The 12,227-nt window shown below is 39.2% G+C and overlaps 1 protein-coding gene across 1 annotated transcript; it reads right to left on the reverse strand.

Annotated features, from left to right (window-relative positions):
• Positions 1 to 9,184: 9,184 nt before the first annotated feature.
• On the reverse strand, positions 9,185 to 11,121 carry waif2 (Wnt-activated inhibitory factor 2). The gene is given in 2 exon segments (XM_063893850.1): positions 9,185 to 10,106; positions 10,109 to 11,121. Coding segments are annotated over 2 exon segments (1,056 nt in total). The 5' UTR covers positions 10,902 to 11,121; the 3' UTR covers positions 9,185 to 9,843.
• Positions 11,122 to 12,227: the final 1,106 nt, after the last annotated feature.

A 12,227-nucleotide genomic window follows, 5' to 3' on the forward strand; every position in this document is an offset into this window, starting at 1 on the left:
CAATAACATAATGAGTAAGGCCCCTTTACTGCAATTAAAGTGTAATCTGTGGAGAGTAGTGCATTGATTAATAACTTATCTTGCAGACAAAAAAACACATGGTTGTTGTTTTGTGGCCCTCATTAAACTTTAGAAAGGGCAGGAAAACATGCAAGTTATAAATAATAACACTGAAACGCAACCAACAAAGTTTGGGAGTGTTATATTTTATTTTTTATTATCTTTACAATAATTAAATATTTAAACAAGCAGTTATTTAATCGGTAAACATTAATGATTGACATCTTTTACGACACCTATCAATAGATTTGGGAGTGGGTGTTTCCTATCTGATTTCATCTGAGTGTGTCTTTCAATAGGCCAGTGATACCAACTATGTTAGCAGGCTAAATACAACTACATTTTAGCGAGGGGAAAACACTGTCCTTTGACCTCTCATCACAAGAGGTCTCAATGAAAATGGGGTCTTTGGTACACATGTACCTCCACCTAACAGACATGCTTATCCCATGCAGTTTGGGGCAAAAACAATGCAGTCTTGGAATTGGGTAATTTGGGGTATTTCTGGAAATAGACACTTGTGAATCTGATAAGCTTATTTGTTTTCACATGTGATGATGTTCCAAAATAACCAACAGTAGTGGGACAATTCTTTTGAAACTTGGCCTCCCTGTAAAATGTTAGCACTTCTTGTATCTAGGATAATCACAGCCTCATAAAGAATCTGAAATACAAGTTTGGCTACACGCTAGAACTTCATTTGATTTGGTATAGGATGGATACAATACTAATTGACTGAAGACACTGTTTAGTAATGGGAAAAATATAGACAAATTCAGTTTTCTTTTAAAAAAAACTGTCACTTTGTATAAAGTTGGCATGAATGCATTGACTTGGATACAAAGTGTAACATTGACAATGAATAGCATTTCCTAAGGGGGCTTTTATCACCAAACAGGACACAATGACCCCAGACAAAAGGATTCTTTGCCGCCGCTGTGACTCCTGGGAACTCTACTAATGAGCCCTCTTTGTGATGTCATTACCAAAGGATGCTAGCTAATGACCCTGCCTGCAACAAACAAACCTTTTACTGTTGAGGCTTAAGCCTAATTAATCTCATCTGCATCCATTAGAAGGTTTTGCTCTCTTGCAATTAAAACTTGAATGTTATGGGAATGGGTAAACACTGATATTAATGAGTCATTAGTGTGCTTGAAAATCTCAAGTACAAACCCTTTAGCAATCTAATGCTCACTTACCACTTCCCTGTAAGAGATAGGACTGCAACTCAGCCCCCATTCACCAATGAAGCCCTTTTTGTAGTTGTCTAACTAAAGAGTATTCTTATTGTGGTAAAGATGCTGATAAACTTTAGATTGTGTGCAGTTACTTGCCGTGTTACCATTGGACACTAACAATTTACTGCAACATTGTTGAAGCTTAATATATTTGAGAACGGCCCGAATCCATAAGACAGCAAACATGTACTTGTGTAGCAGCATACAATTAAAAATGCCTCCAAACAACCAGAAGAAATGGTTGCTAGTAAGGATGTTATAAGTTACCAACACCTACGTTAACGAATGCAGCATCCAACGTTGAATTTTTAAAACAAAGTATACATAAGCTTTCAGAAATCCCTCTATCAAACTGCGGTTCTTAAAACAGAACTGGTGGCCAACAGCGACTAAATAAATAGTTTAGAAAACCTAACAATTTAATAACATTGATAATTAAACTGTATTTATTGTGGATCAGAGACAACTGGCTGATGATTTGATCAATAGGGTTCAGTGAGAGGCCGCCAGTGTGTACAACTGAAACCTTATAAATAAATAGTCTTTACTCTTTTAAAGAAAGGTTTCCCAACAGCGTAATAAATTGTTGAAAAGTATTTTTCCAAGTTCATCACAAGGGTCTAACAATGAACTTTTAGACAGACATTATAACTGTGAGCTGACTCGGGCATTATGATGACTTTGGAAAAAGTTATTGTTAGCGATAAGACCCAGCCAAGAACCAAGCATGATCCATGAGGACAGAGCAGATAATAGCTTACCTCGGTGTTACTGTGCAGTGCAATAAAAACCGTGCAAAGATCAACTATCAGAGGCAAAGTCAGAAAAATACAATACTAAGTCATACATTTAAGGAGGGGCTGTTTACTCGGTGCTGAAATTGTATTTTTAAGTTAACTGTCACACTGTATTTTATCTAAATTAGTCAAATTAGTACCATGAGGCATCATTTCTATTAATAAAGGATTTTTTAAATGCAATTTTTCTACCATTTGTTTAAGTACCATGAGAACACTAGGTAAACATGATTTTCTTTTATTGTTTATAGTCGGCTGTGTATGACATTTATGTTGTGAGGGTTTATTGCAAGGGTCGCTATTTGATCGTTTTTCAATATTGAAAATGTAGCAAAATGTTTCCATAAAGTTTTGGCATTACCACTTTCCTCCCATTGTAATTACTGAGGGGAGAGATTAATTAGACTACAGTGGTTCAACAGTAGAGTGTTTGTTTACATGCAATGTCATTAAGCATGGTTCCCCAGTGCTGCCATCACAACTGGGACTCATTAGAAAGACTCTTCAGAGGCTTGATCCTTCTGTCTTGGGTCATCATGTCCTCTTTGATAATAAAATGAAGATGTAATAAAGTCCAAGGGGAATCTCATGAAAGAGTCACACTGCCAGACAAGACTAAAAATAACTTAATCTAAGAAAAAGGCAATAAATAATAGTGTCATTAGATTTTTGGTTCTGCTATTGAACTGTATTGCATGTCAAAGTTCAAATTCTAACTCAGACCAAGGCTAAATGAATGCAATTAACCCAGGACATACGCTGTCATGATGATGTACACCAGGAAGTTAGGCCTCTCATAGCCTTTGATTTATGTAGGTTATTTGGTAGAAATGGAAGCATGTATTCATGGTCAAAATGTCTTTTACCAGAACTCACTCCTTTTTGTGCGTTATACCTTTACGTATTCAACAACTTGCAGTACCTGTGATTTATGACTAAACATAACCTTCCTGAACTACATTTCTTGACCACTGTCGTTGATTAATGATCCTTTTCACTCCAAGGTTATGGATATAGCATGAGCACTTCGATTCAGATTTAATTGCCTGCATGAAATTGACGTGCAAAATTCAAATTTCTATTAAAAATGTAATTACATTTGATATTAACTGTCACTGGGGACAGATGCTTTCAGCAGTGTATGCTCCACCTCACTCTTCACCTGCCAATCTACCCCCACGCCCCTTGAAAGCAACTCCTGCAACTCGCAATACTACCTCCTTGTTTTTTTATAGTGCGACAGATAATCTGTGCCTGATAAAACATGGTAATCATGGTCTAAATATATTGTAAATTCTGTATAATGTATTTAGACTGTGTTTATACACTAATGTAGTTTTATGACATTGATACATCAACTCTGTAAATCCAAATTACTGACTATAACAACAATAGCAGACATGTTAAGCAAAATAAGCAAAACTCTGACATTTAAAATGAAAAAAATGTTTTGCCTGTAGTGTCTTACCAAAATCACATTCCAGTTCATTTGTCCAGCTGCATTACAGCCAAATGGCCACACGAGAGCGCTGTTTACAGAGTTTCGTGCTTACGTCAAAGAAAAAGTTTGTGTGCACTGAAATGCACGCTGAACAAAGTAACCTAAAGCTCACTGACCTGAATGTTATATCAGTTTAGCTTTAGGATGCTCAAGAGATGGTATGAGAGCTTGTTTAACACATTACACTTGCTACTTAATGGGACTTTGTGTGTGATGAATGTTAAAATACAAATGTGTAAAGTTAAGGGTACGCTGAAAGTAACTGTAATGTGGTGTTGATGCATGTTTAAACTCAGTTGGGTTTGAGTTGTGCACTGAGAGGAAAGAGCTCTTTGAATGCTCAGAAAGTGACGGACAGGTTGTCAGAGCAGATGCTGTTCTCTCCGAGGTAACGGACCAATGTTATGACCGCTCGGAGGATCAGACACTCCTCACCAGCGAAGGACGCATGAAATATTCAAAATGCTGACACAGCAGTTTATTTTCACAGCCATTTGAATGAGAAGAAGCTCATCGCCTACTGTCAGCGTGCTGGCAGCTAATTAGCAGAGCTGCAGCAGTGGTGTTAGACTGAATTACTGTCATAAGCAACTTAAATGCTTTGTTCTTAATTTCTTTAGAACTGCTTCACTGATTAAACTGTGTTTTTCTTCTTTAACAAGTGTAATACCGAAACATGATTTACAATCCCAGTAAGAAATGCAGAGCTGTGTCTGATATGGACCTAGATTGTAAATCTAATAGACAACAAGCATTTGAATGCAGTGAGTACTTACCGTTAACTTGGGATAAATAGAAGCCAAAACATTAACCATCATTTATGTTTTTGTTCTAGAGATTAAACGTATTCTTTCTCATATCTTCACCCTTGAATTCAAGATATCATGCAGGTTTTAACTGACGCATAGAACGTGAGGGTTTATCTTTTATTAAAATGTGCTGCTGGGCATGGCATAATACATTTACAACTTACACATTTAATTATTCATTTAAACATTGATGGAGTGATTGCTGGTTATATTTCCTACTTGTCCTTGAGAGGACAGCCCATCCATCAAAAGCGTAATTACTTCCTTCCTAGCAGTGAGCCAGCTGCTTGAGCCAATATTTAGTGCCATGGACAAAAACTTAGTTTGAATATTTTTGTATTAAAAGGCAGAGCCAAGCACCAATGATTGACCTTTGGGTGACATCTTAGCTCTCCGTATGATAACGGCCATGGTGCGTGGATTAAATCACAATTCCAATCATTCCCCTAACCTTGGATGTGAGGGGTATTTGTAATGCATGTTAGCTGAATGATCTAATCCAAACACACCTGTACCCTCACCGCCACATAACTTGATTGAAATTAGCGTGTGAAATCTAAGGGAATTAATATTTGTTCTACAGTGAGGTATTAAGGTCAGCGCTCTCTCTCTACTGCTATCATGCACTCATTCCATATATTGACTACTTCTGCTTAGAAATTGACAGGAAAGTCAAAGGTTTAGTTAGTGTATAGATCTGAGGCACCTGACCAGCTTGTTAAAACAGATTCTGATCTCCCGGTCAGAGTCTGATCGACCAGCTATGTGTTTATCCACAGTACAGGAGGAATAAAATAATAACCCAGGCCTGCACTGCAGTCAACCTCTAGACCCTGATGTGGTCCTTATCAAAGCCCACATGACCTTTGAGCTTAAAGGCCAGACGGAGTTCACCATATCAAGCATCATTGCATTGGTTCCCATGGTTAGTTATTTCACTGCAGAGTGGACAAAAAATAAAGAATTGATTGGAGTAGTGCTGGTGAAAAATGGTATTGATGCATTATATAATGAGTATCTTTCTTATCCTAACTTTAATCATACAATGCTGAACTTCCAATCTTACTGTGTGTGTATTTTAAATGCATAAGCCAACACAATATTATGATGGCATGCCAAAAGTATACTTTTCCCAGAGGAAGCATTTATCATCATCGCGGTCACAGTGACTCCAGACAAATGATTCCTGCCTCCTTGACTCCTGGGAGTCACTCTAATGAGCTCCAATTATGATGGCATTACCTCCGAATGCGGGGTAATGACCTTCCCTGTAACAAACAAACAAACAAACTTTTAACTGTTCACGTTAAAGCTTAATTAATCTCATAAGAGCGCATAGGGAGTCCCAGGCCTGCACTCTGCCAATTAAAAATGAAGGGAATTTGTGGGGGTGCAAACTCATAATGAGCCCCTAGCAGTCTTTAATTAAAAATGAATTCAAAGTAAACCTTTTAGTGACCCAAAAATGATTTGATGTTTGTGTTTAAAAAGATGTTGTTGATTTGATCGTTGGGGAATCCCTGTCATCATTTTAAATCCAATCCTCTAAAATCTAATGAATGATCTCAAGGGAACTTCTGTGCCTGAGGGAGGTGAGCAATGACAGACCGTAGAGGAGGATATTTACCCAGAATCAAAGCTGTCTGTTTGAAAGATATACTTATATTAAAAAAAACACATGCCTATATATATATATATATATATATATATATATATAAAGCCTCAAGTATCAGTTTGCAAAGTATAAAATATTGTAAAATAATTCAGTTTTTGCACCTCCAAGTTTTTTCCATTGATCGCCTTTTTTTTATTAACGGTTGCTGTCCTCTACTGTATGCGAACATTTGTATTGAATCAAAAATGCAATGCATTTTTAATCGCTGGGAACGTGTGTGAATGATTTCTCCTTTGAAGTGAAGTAAAAAGTGACCCTTTAGATGCAGGGGGAAGTACTGGCTACTGGTTTATCGTGAGACAGAAATTGGATAAAAATATTTAAAGCAATGAAATAGAAAATCACATTTGCTTTGAGTTTACTTTGCTCAATACAGACAATAGCACACGGTTCCCTTTCATTGGATATAAAGTTTTACCAGTACAACAATTATTTGAAACACGAACCCTCTTCTACTCTTTAACGTCATAGACAATTTAACTTCAGTAGAGTATAATGGGACATATTTGACTCTCAACCCCCTCCTGTGCGTCTGCTTCTCTACTCCTGCCATAACAAACCCCTTCATTTATCTTCGCAAGGCAGCAGAGGCACATCCAGCAATCAATAACCAGTAAGCAGCAGAGTGTAAACTGGCAGACTTCTCTCCATCAGTCACATCACAAACGTTTACTTTCAGCTTGATGCATACTATTCAATCAGGGGTTGATGGGCTATGAGACATCATCGTGAGTGTTCCTACAGATGAGAGACAGAGGTCATTTAAAAAGTTGCTGGAAGTTCAGAAACTGTGATAGGATTGCATTCACTGATAACAGCAGCGGTTTATAGATGATTCACATTCATTTTATACGTGTCCCATAGTTTGCAGTTGGGCTTTTGCCTCCCAGACATTCTTGTAAGAAAGGACAGGATGAGTCATAGCTTTGCATAAGTCAAGGACATTCGGTGCCTGGACTAAAGAACTCTAATGACTCTTTTCTCCACTTCGCTTTTCTTTATCTGTCTTTTTTCTTTCTTCCTTTTTACCATGCTCAGCTTAAAGCCTGTCCACGCATCCTTTACAAAGTCACTCAACTGGATAAAGTCATTTACCTGGATGAAGGGGAGCGGGAGTGGGAAATAGACAGAGAGTGGGGCTCAGGCGTAGGTGTAGGGCAGAAAATAAGTCTTTGACAAGCGAGGTATTTGTAAGAAAAATGTGGCAAAATAGCAGAGGGAAAAGAAATAAAGTGCATCAATAAGAGGTCTAATTTACAGTGAGTGTGGAGTTAAAGCCTCAATACTTAATACATGCAAAATCAGTTTTCTGTGTTTCCCCTAACTCTTTATTTATGACCCAACGTCGAATAGGAATTGAAAAAACTGATGGCTGAGGAGACAAATACCACAGATCTGAAAAAGAGAGAATATAGCAGCAAAGGTAGGGTGAAATTAAAAGTGAGATGGTGATCCTCATTAACATAATACCTGCTAAACATCAACATGATGGCCTTTTCACTGTGAGCGTGCTGATGTTGACATTTACCTCTGAGCTCTGTGTCCTATAAAGCTGTGTAGACTGCATGCCTAGGACATGCATACAGTACACACAAACACATATGAACATACACACAACATATCATTGTCATGAGTGTAATTTATTTGATGCTTGGCTGTTTTTTTCCTTTATGATGGATGTATTTTGCTACTGTAAAGAGCCTTGTTGAAAATGCGTCTCAATGATTATGAATATACAGCAAATGAAGGTGTATGATGTCAACATGAGTCAACATGCTTTAATCTTTGAACAACTTTCCCAACAATAAAGCTTGTCTCCTCAGCCTCCATATACAACATGACATGCACAGTACACTGCCATGGCACCTGACATGTAAGTCACAATGCCTCACATTTCAGTGACATCATTATGTGAAGGCAGCTCCTACACTGCTGACCTTGTAAAATCTTCTCATCAAGAGTAAATTTGAAGAGAAAATGAAATATCTTTCTAGCACTCGGTGTTTCAGAAGTATCTTATAAATAATGACAATGAATTTCTCGCTTAAATGTTGTAAACCTGCAGCCATTATCACTTATTTACATTTTTAAGAGAAAGCAGGTGAAATAACATTGATTCCTGATCGTTTTGACAATCTCTTATTTTGATACACAATCGCAATTTTTCTCAAGCGTTCTCTGCCCTGTGCCGCTGATATGAGGTTAAATAAGAAAAAAGGAAAACTATAACCTGTTTATGAAAGAAATAATCAGAAGAAAACTCCTGGTGTTTCACAAAAACATTTGTGTTGCTTTTTAATTTAATCTGTTCTTTGCCTGACATGGTTTTTACATGACTGTAATTGATATCCTCACACACACATTCGTATCTCCTGCTGTTGTGCAGCTTTTCTTGTTTGACCCTTGGTCCAAAAATTCCTGTGATTGTAGTGCACACCTTGAGTTAAGAGGGTTGATAAGCTCCGGGCTGCAGGGAGGCACTGACTTCACGAGTCGATCGTGATTTTCCAAGGTTTATTCGACACAGTTCGGCTGATTTGATTAACACTGCCATGCCTTTCTGACAAGCTATATCTTCCCGCGCAGACCTCTGCCAGCCCTGCACTCTTTGATGCTGTAAAAATAAAACAGATGTGAAAGTCCAGACCTTTTTTGGAGAGCCCCGAGGGGCTGACAATGTCACTTCTTACTCTAGCTCAGTGACACTCACTTAAATGTTCATATGGAGCAGGTGCTCCTGCATGGAGCTAATTAAACAAATTAAAATAAAATATGTTTTTGATGAAATACAAATAGGGAAACACTTCCTTCGTTTATTGTCTGGCACAGTGCCGCATGAAGTCAACATTTCTCGACAGTGATGATAAAATGTAGTGACGTAAAGAACACTGCTAACTCACCATTTTTATTTGACCTTTTTTTTAATGTTTTGTTTGGGTTTTCTATGCCTACAACAATCACATGCATGGTTAGACTCTGTCTCTTTCTCTTTTACCCCTTAACTGATAAACTGACCGGGTGTCTCATGATAAACTTTATTTCCAGAGATCAGAGTTGGTTTGGAAAGACAAGGTTGGTAACATATCCTGTGTTCTCCATGATGAAATATGACAGTTAACTCTTGCATCGCCTGCTTGCAGGAACATGGCACTTACCAGCTTCCTTTCCTCATTTTACCTGCCCCAGTCTCCCTCAGCACTTTGCAATATGCACTCTCTCAGTAGATTAGAAACAACCTTGTTCTCTCTGGGGTGTCCTGAATGTAGGCCATTACTTTGCAACAATTTGCAAGGGCTACAGTTTTCAGTAATTACATTGATTCACCGCTCTGTTCCAGCTTTAATATCAGAAATTATATATATATGTACACTACTGTATATTTGCCACTTGGTTAATGAGATAAATAATATTAAATTAGTCAGTCAAGCTGCTTTAGACTGTACATTTAACACAATGCAAAAAAGCATTCCTCTCAATATGTACAATAATATGTACAACAGTGCTTCAGTTCTGAAAGATAAACACTTAATAGTCTCTTACAGTCATTTATCTGTGTTTGGCTCTGTGCATATCCCACTGTGAGGGGTAGCTGCATGCAGTTCGTTGGCCAGCTGCATGCAGTTCGTTGGCCAGCTGCATGCAGTTCGTTGGCCAGCTGCTGAGAATTATGAAAGTGATTGTAAAAACTATTGATTTTGACTGTGACAGGGCACTGCCAGGGAATCTCCCCAGTCGTTTTGATATCTGATATTTCTGATGGTTAAACAGCCACATTGGCCAGTCTCGGGTCTGAGTCCTGCTCGTATCGGTAGTGGTAGACCTCCATCTGGTCTCTGCACGCTTCTCTGATGTTGTTGAGCCACCTTTTGATGCCTCCCCGGTTTAGATACAGCACCATGAGAAACACCACCCCGATCAGAGCCAACACCAAACCGAGGAACACGTATGAAACCGCTTCAAGGTTCTCGTTCATACAATCCACGTCCTCTGCCCTGAGCTTCTCCACAGGGATCCCCCTCTGGACTCCGGCTCGCTGCACATGAGACGCCCTGCATCCGGGCACTGAGATGAGTTCTTCAACCAGTAGTAAAACGCCTCCAGCTCACAGTTGCACCGAAAGGGGTTTAAAGACAAGTAGACGCGAATGCGCCTTTGCTGGTACAACATGGTTACATTTTCCCCTCCTATGCTCTCTATTGAGTTGTTTATGAGCACTAACACGTGCAGATTATGCATATCTAATCGAATCTGGGGAATATACTTGAGCATGTTTCCCGCCAACTCCAGTCTGTGGAGGTTGGCCAAACTTTGTGTGCTGAGTGCATTTGAGAGCTGCTCGGTGGCCGGAGGTAAAATCGAGTGATTTAGGTAAAGAGAGCGCAGCTCCAGTAACCCGTGGAAAGCCCTGGCTGAGATAAACTCCAGTGAATTGTGGCTCAGATCCAGCAAATGCAATCGAGGGAGTCCCAGGAAGGCGTAAGGTTCAATAACCCGTATCCCGTTATAGGACAGCGAGAGTGTCGTCAACTCCGTCTCCGTCCCGTTGCTCATGAACGCACCACGCTGTAAAGTTGAAATGTTTCTCCCCTTGAGTATCAAGGTGGACGTCCACTCCGGTATGTCTACCGGTACCTCGGTGTCCTCCCAGTCACGGCAGGTTACTGTCCCGGCGTCTCTGGCACAGATACAGGACTCTGGGCAAACGTCATCCGTCCTGACAGTCGGAAACAACAAACACGCCACTGCTGCGTAATACAAACACTGATTCCAAATAGAAAAAAAAAACTGTGAATTGTCGGCTCTGTGAAATATCCACATCTTCTCCCTAATTTTAGTCTCAAAGCAGGTCTATGTTTGTGTGTCTTGCAGAGAAGGTGAACGACTTGTATCTTCTCAGGCATGTAAAGTCGAACCAGTCCGGCTTCGGTCACTTGGGACCATCAGAGTAGAAAAAACGCGCTCTTTCCACAGTCACCTTGGTGATTTGGGTCTCTGTCCGGAGAAAGGAGGGCTTTTCTTTGGCATACTCGGTACGGTAGACAGGCAAATGTGGCTACGTAGAAAGCTGCTGATCTGCACTCCCTTGGTGGTATTTTTGACGCCTGTCACAGAACGAGAGAGAGGGAGAGAGCGAGAGAGAGAGAGAAGGGGGGGGGGGGGGGGGTTGCAAGTAACTCATCCTCATATACTTATTAATTTGAAAAAAAGGAAGGGACCATTAAATATAGATATATACTATGCTTTAATGTAATTGTGAGTTAAATAATGGATATTCCACGTGATCTTGCATGAAGACTAGTGACTTATTTTCATCATTTTCCAATAAAAAGACATCGAACCTAATCCCCCCCAGTTCGTACACATTAGGTAGTTTATCAAAAAAAAAAAGGCCATTTCCTTTCCACCTCACGTATCCATAATTTATGGTCCTAATTTATGTCCTTTTTGTTTGTTGCAAATCAGTTTAATGTGTGCGGGCAGTGGAGCCTGTTTAATGGAGGCCTTTGCCAGTTCTTTCTAATTGATCCCTTTTTCAAAGAAGTAAACTGTTTTTCTGGGAATTGGTAACGCTCTCACTGTCTACAGCTTAGAGTTGGCAAACAAATCAATAAGCTTGAATACATTAGCTGCTTCCAACTCTGAGATGTGCATGTGGTGCAGGATTGACATAGGTCTGTCATGGTGTCTCTGCTCATGACTAAATAGAAAACAAGGAGTTTAAATTCAATCCTGGAAGTGATGTAGTTGTTTATAACCTTTTTTAAGCACACTGGTGGCTGGAAGCTTTGATATCAGACCACAATGCATCAATAAAATGCAATACTCGCTTTATCCTAAGTGCAAACTGGGTCACAACTTTGTTATTCCCCCTCCAACTACCATAATTAAGGATATAAGCCAGAAAAGGGGGGAATGTGTTTGTTTACTGAGGATACAAGTGGTCAACAAGAAATAAAGAGAAATAGAAAGAAAGCCTATAATAAGACAAAGAGAATTCAGCACTAATGACAGCGACGTAGGAAACTACAGTATCTTTAAAGGAAGCAATGGAAGAAAAAGCCTACAAATAGAAAGATACAAGGAAGGAAAAATTAAAATTGGAATGCACTTCTTTTAACCAACCATAAATACAACATGAGGAAG

This window comes from Eleginops maclovinus, chromosome 10 (assembly GCF_036324505.1).
Source record: "Eleginops maclovinus isolate JMC-PN-2008 ecotype Puerto Natales chromosome 10, JC_Emac_rtc_rv5, whole genome shotgun sequence".
In the NCBI taxonomy this organism is placed as follows: Eukaryota; Metazoa; Chordata; class Actinopteri; order Perciformes; family Eleginopidae; genus Eleginops; species Eleginops maclovinus.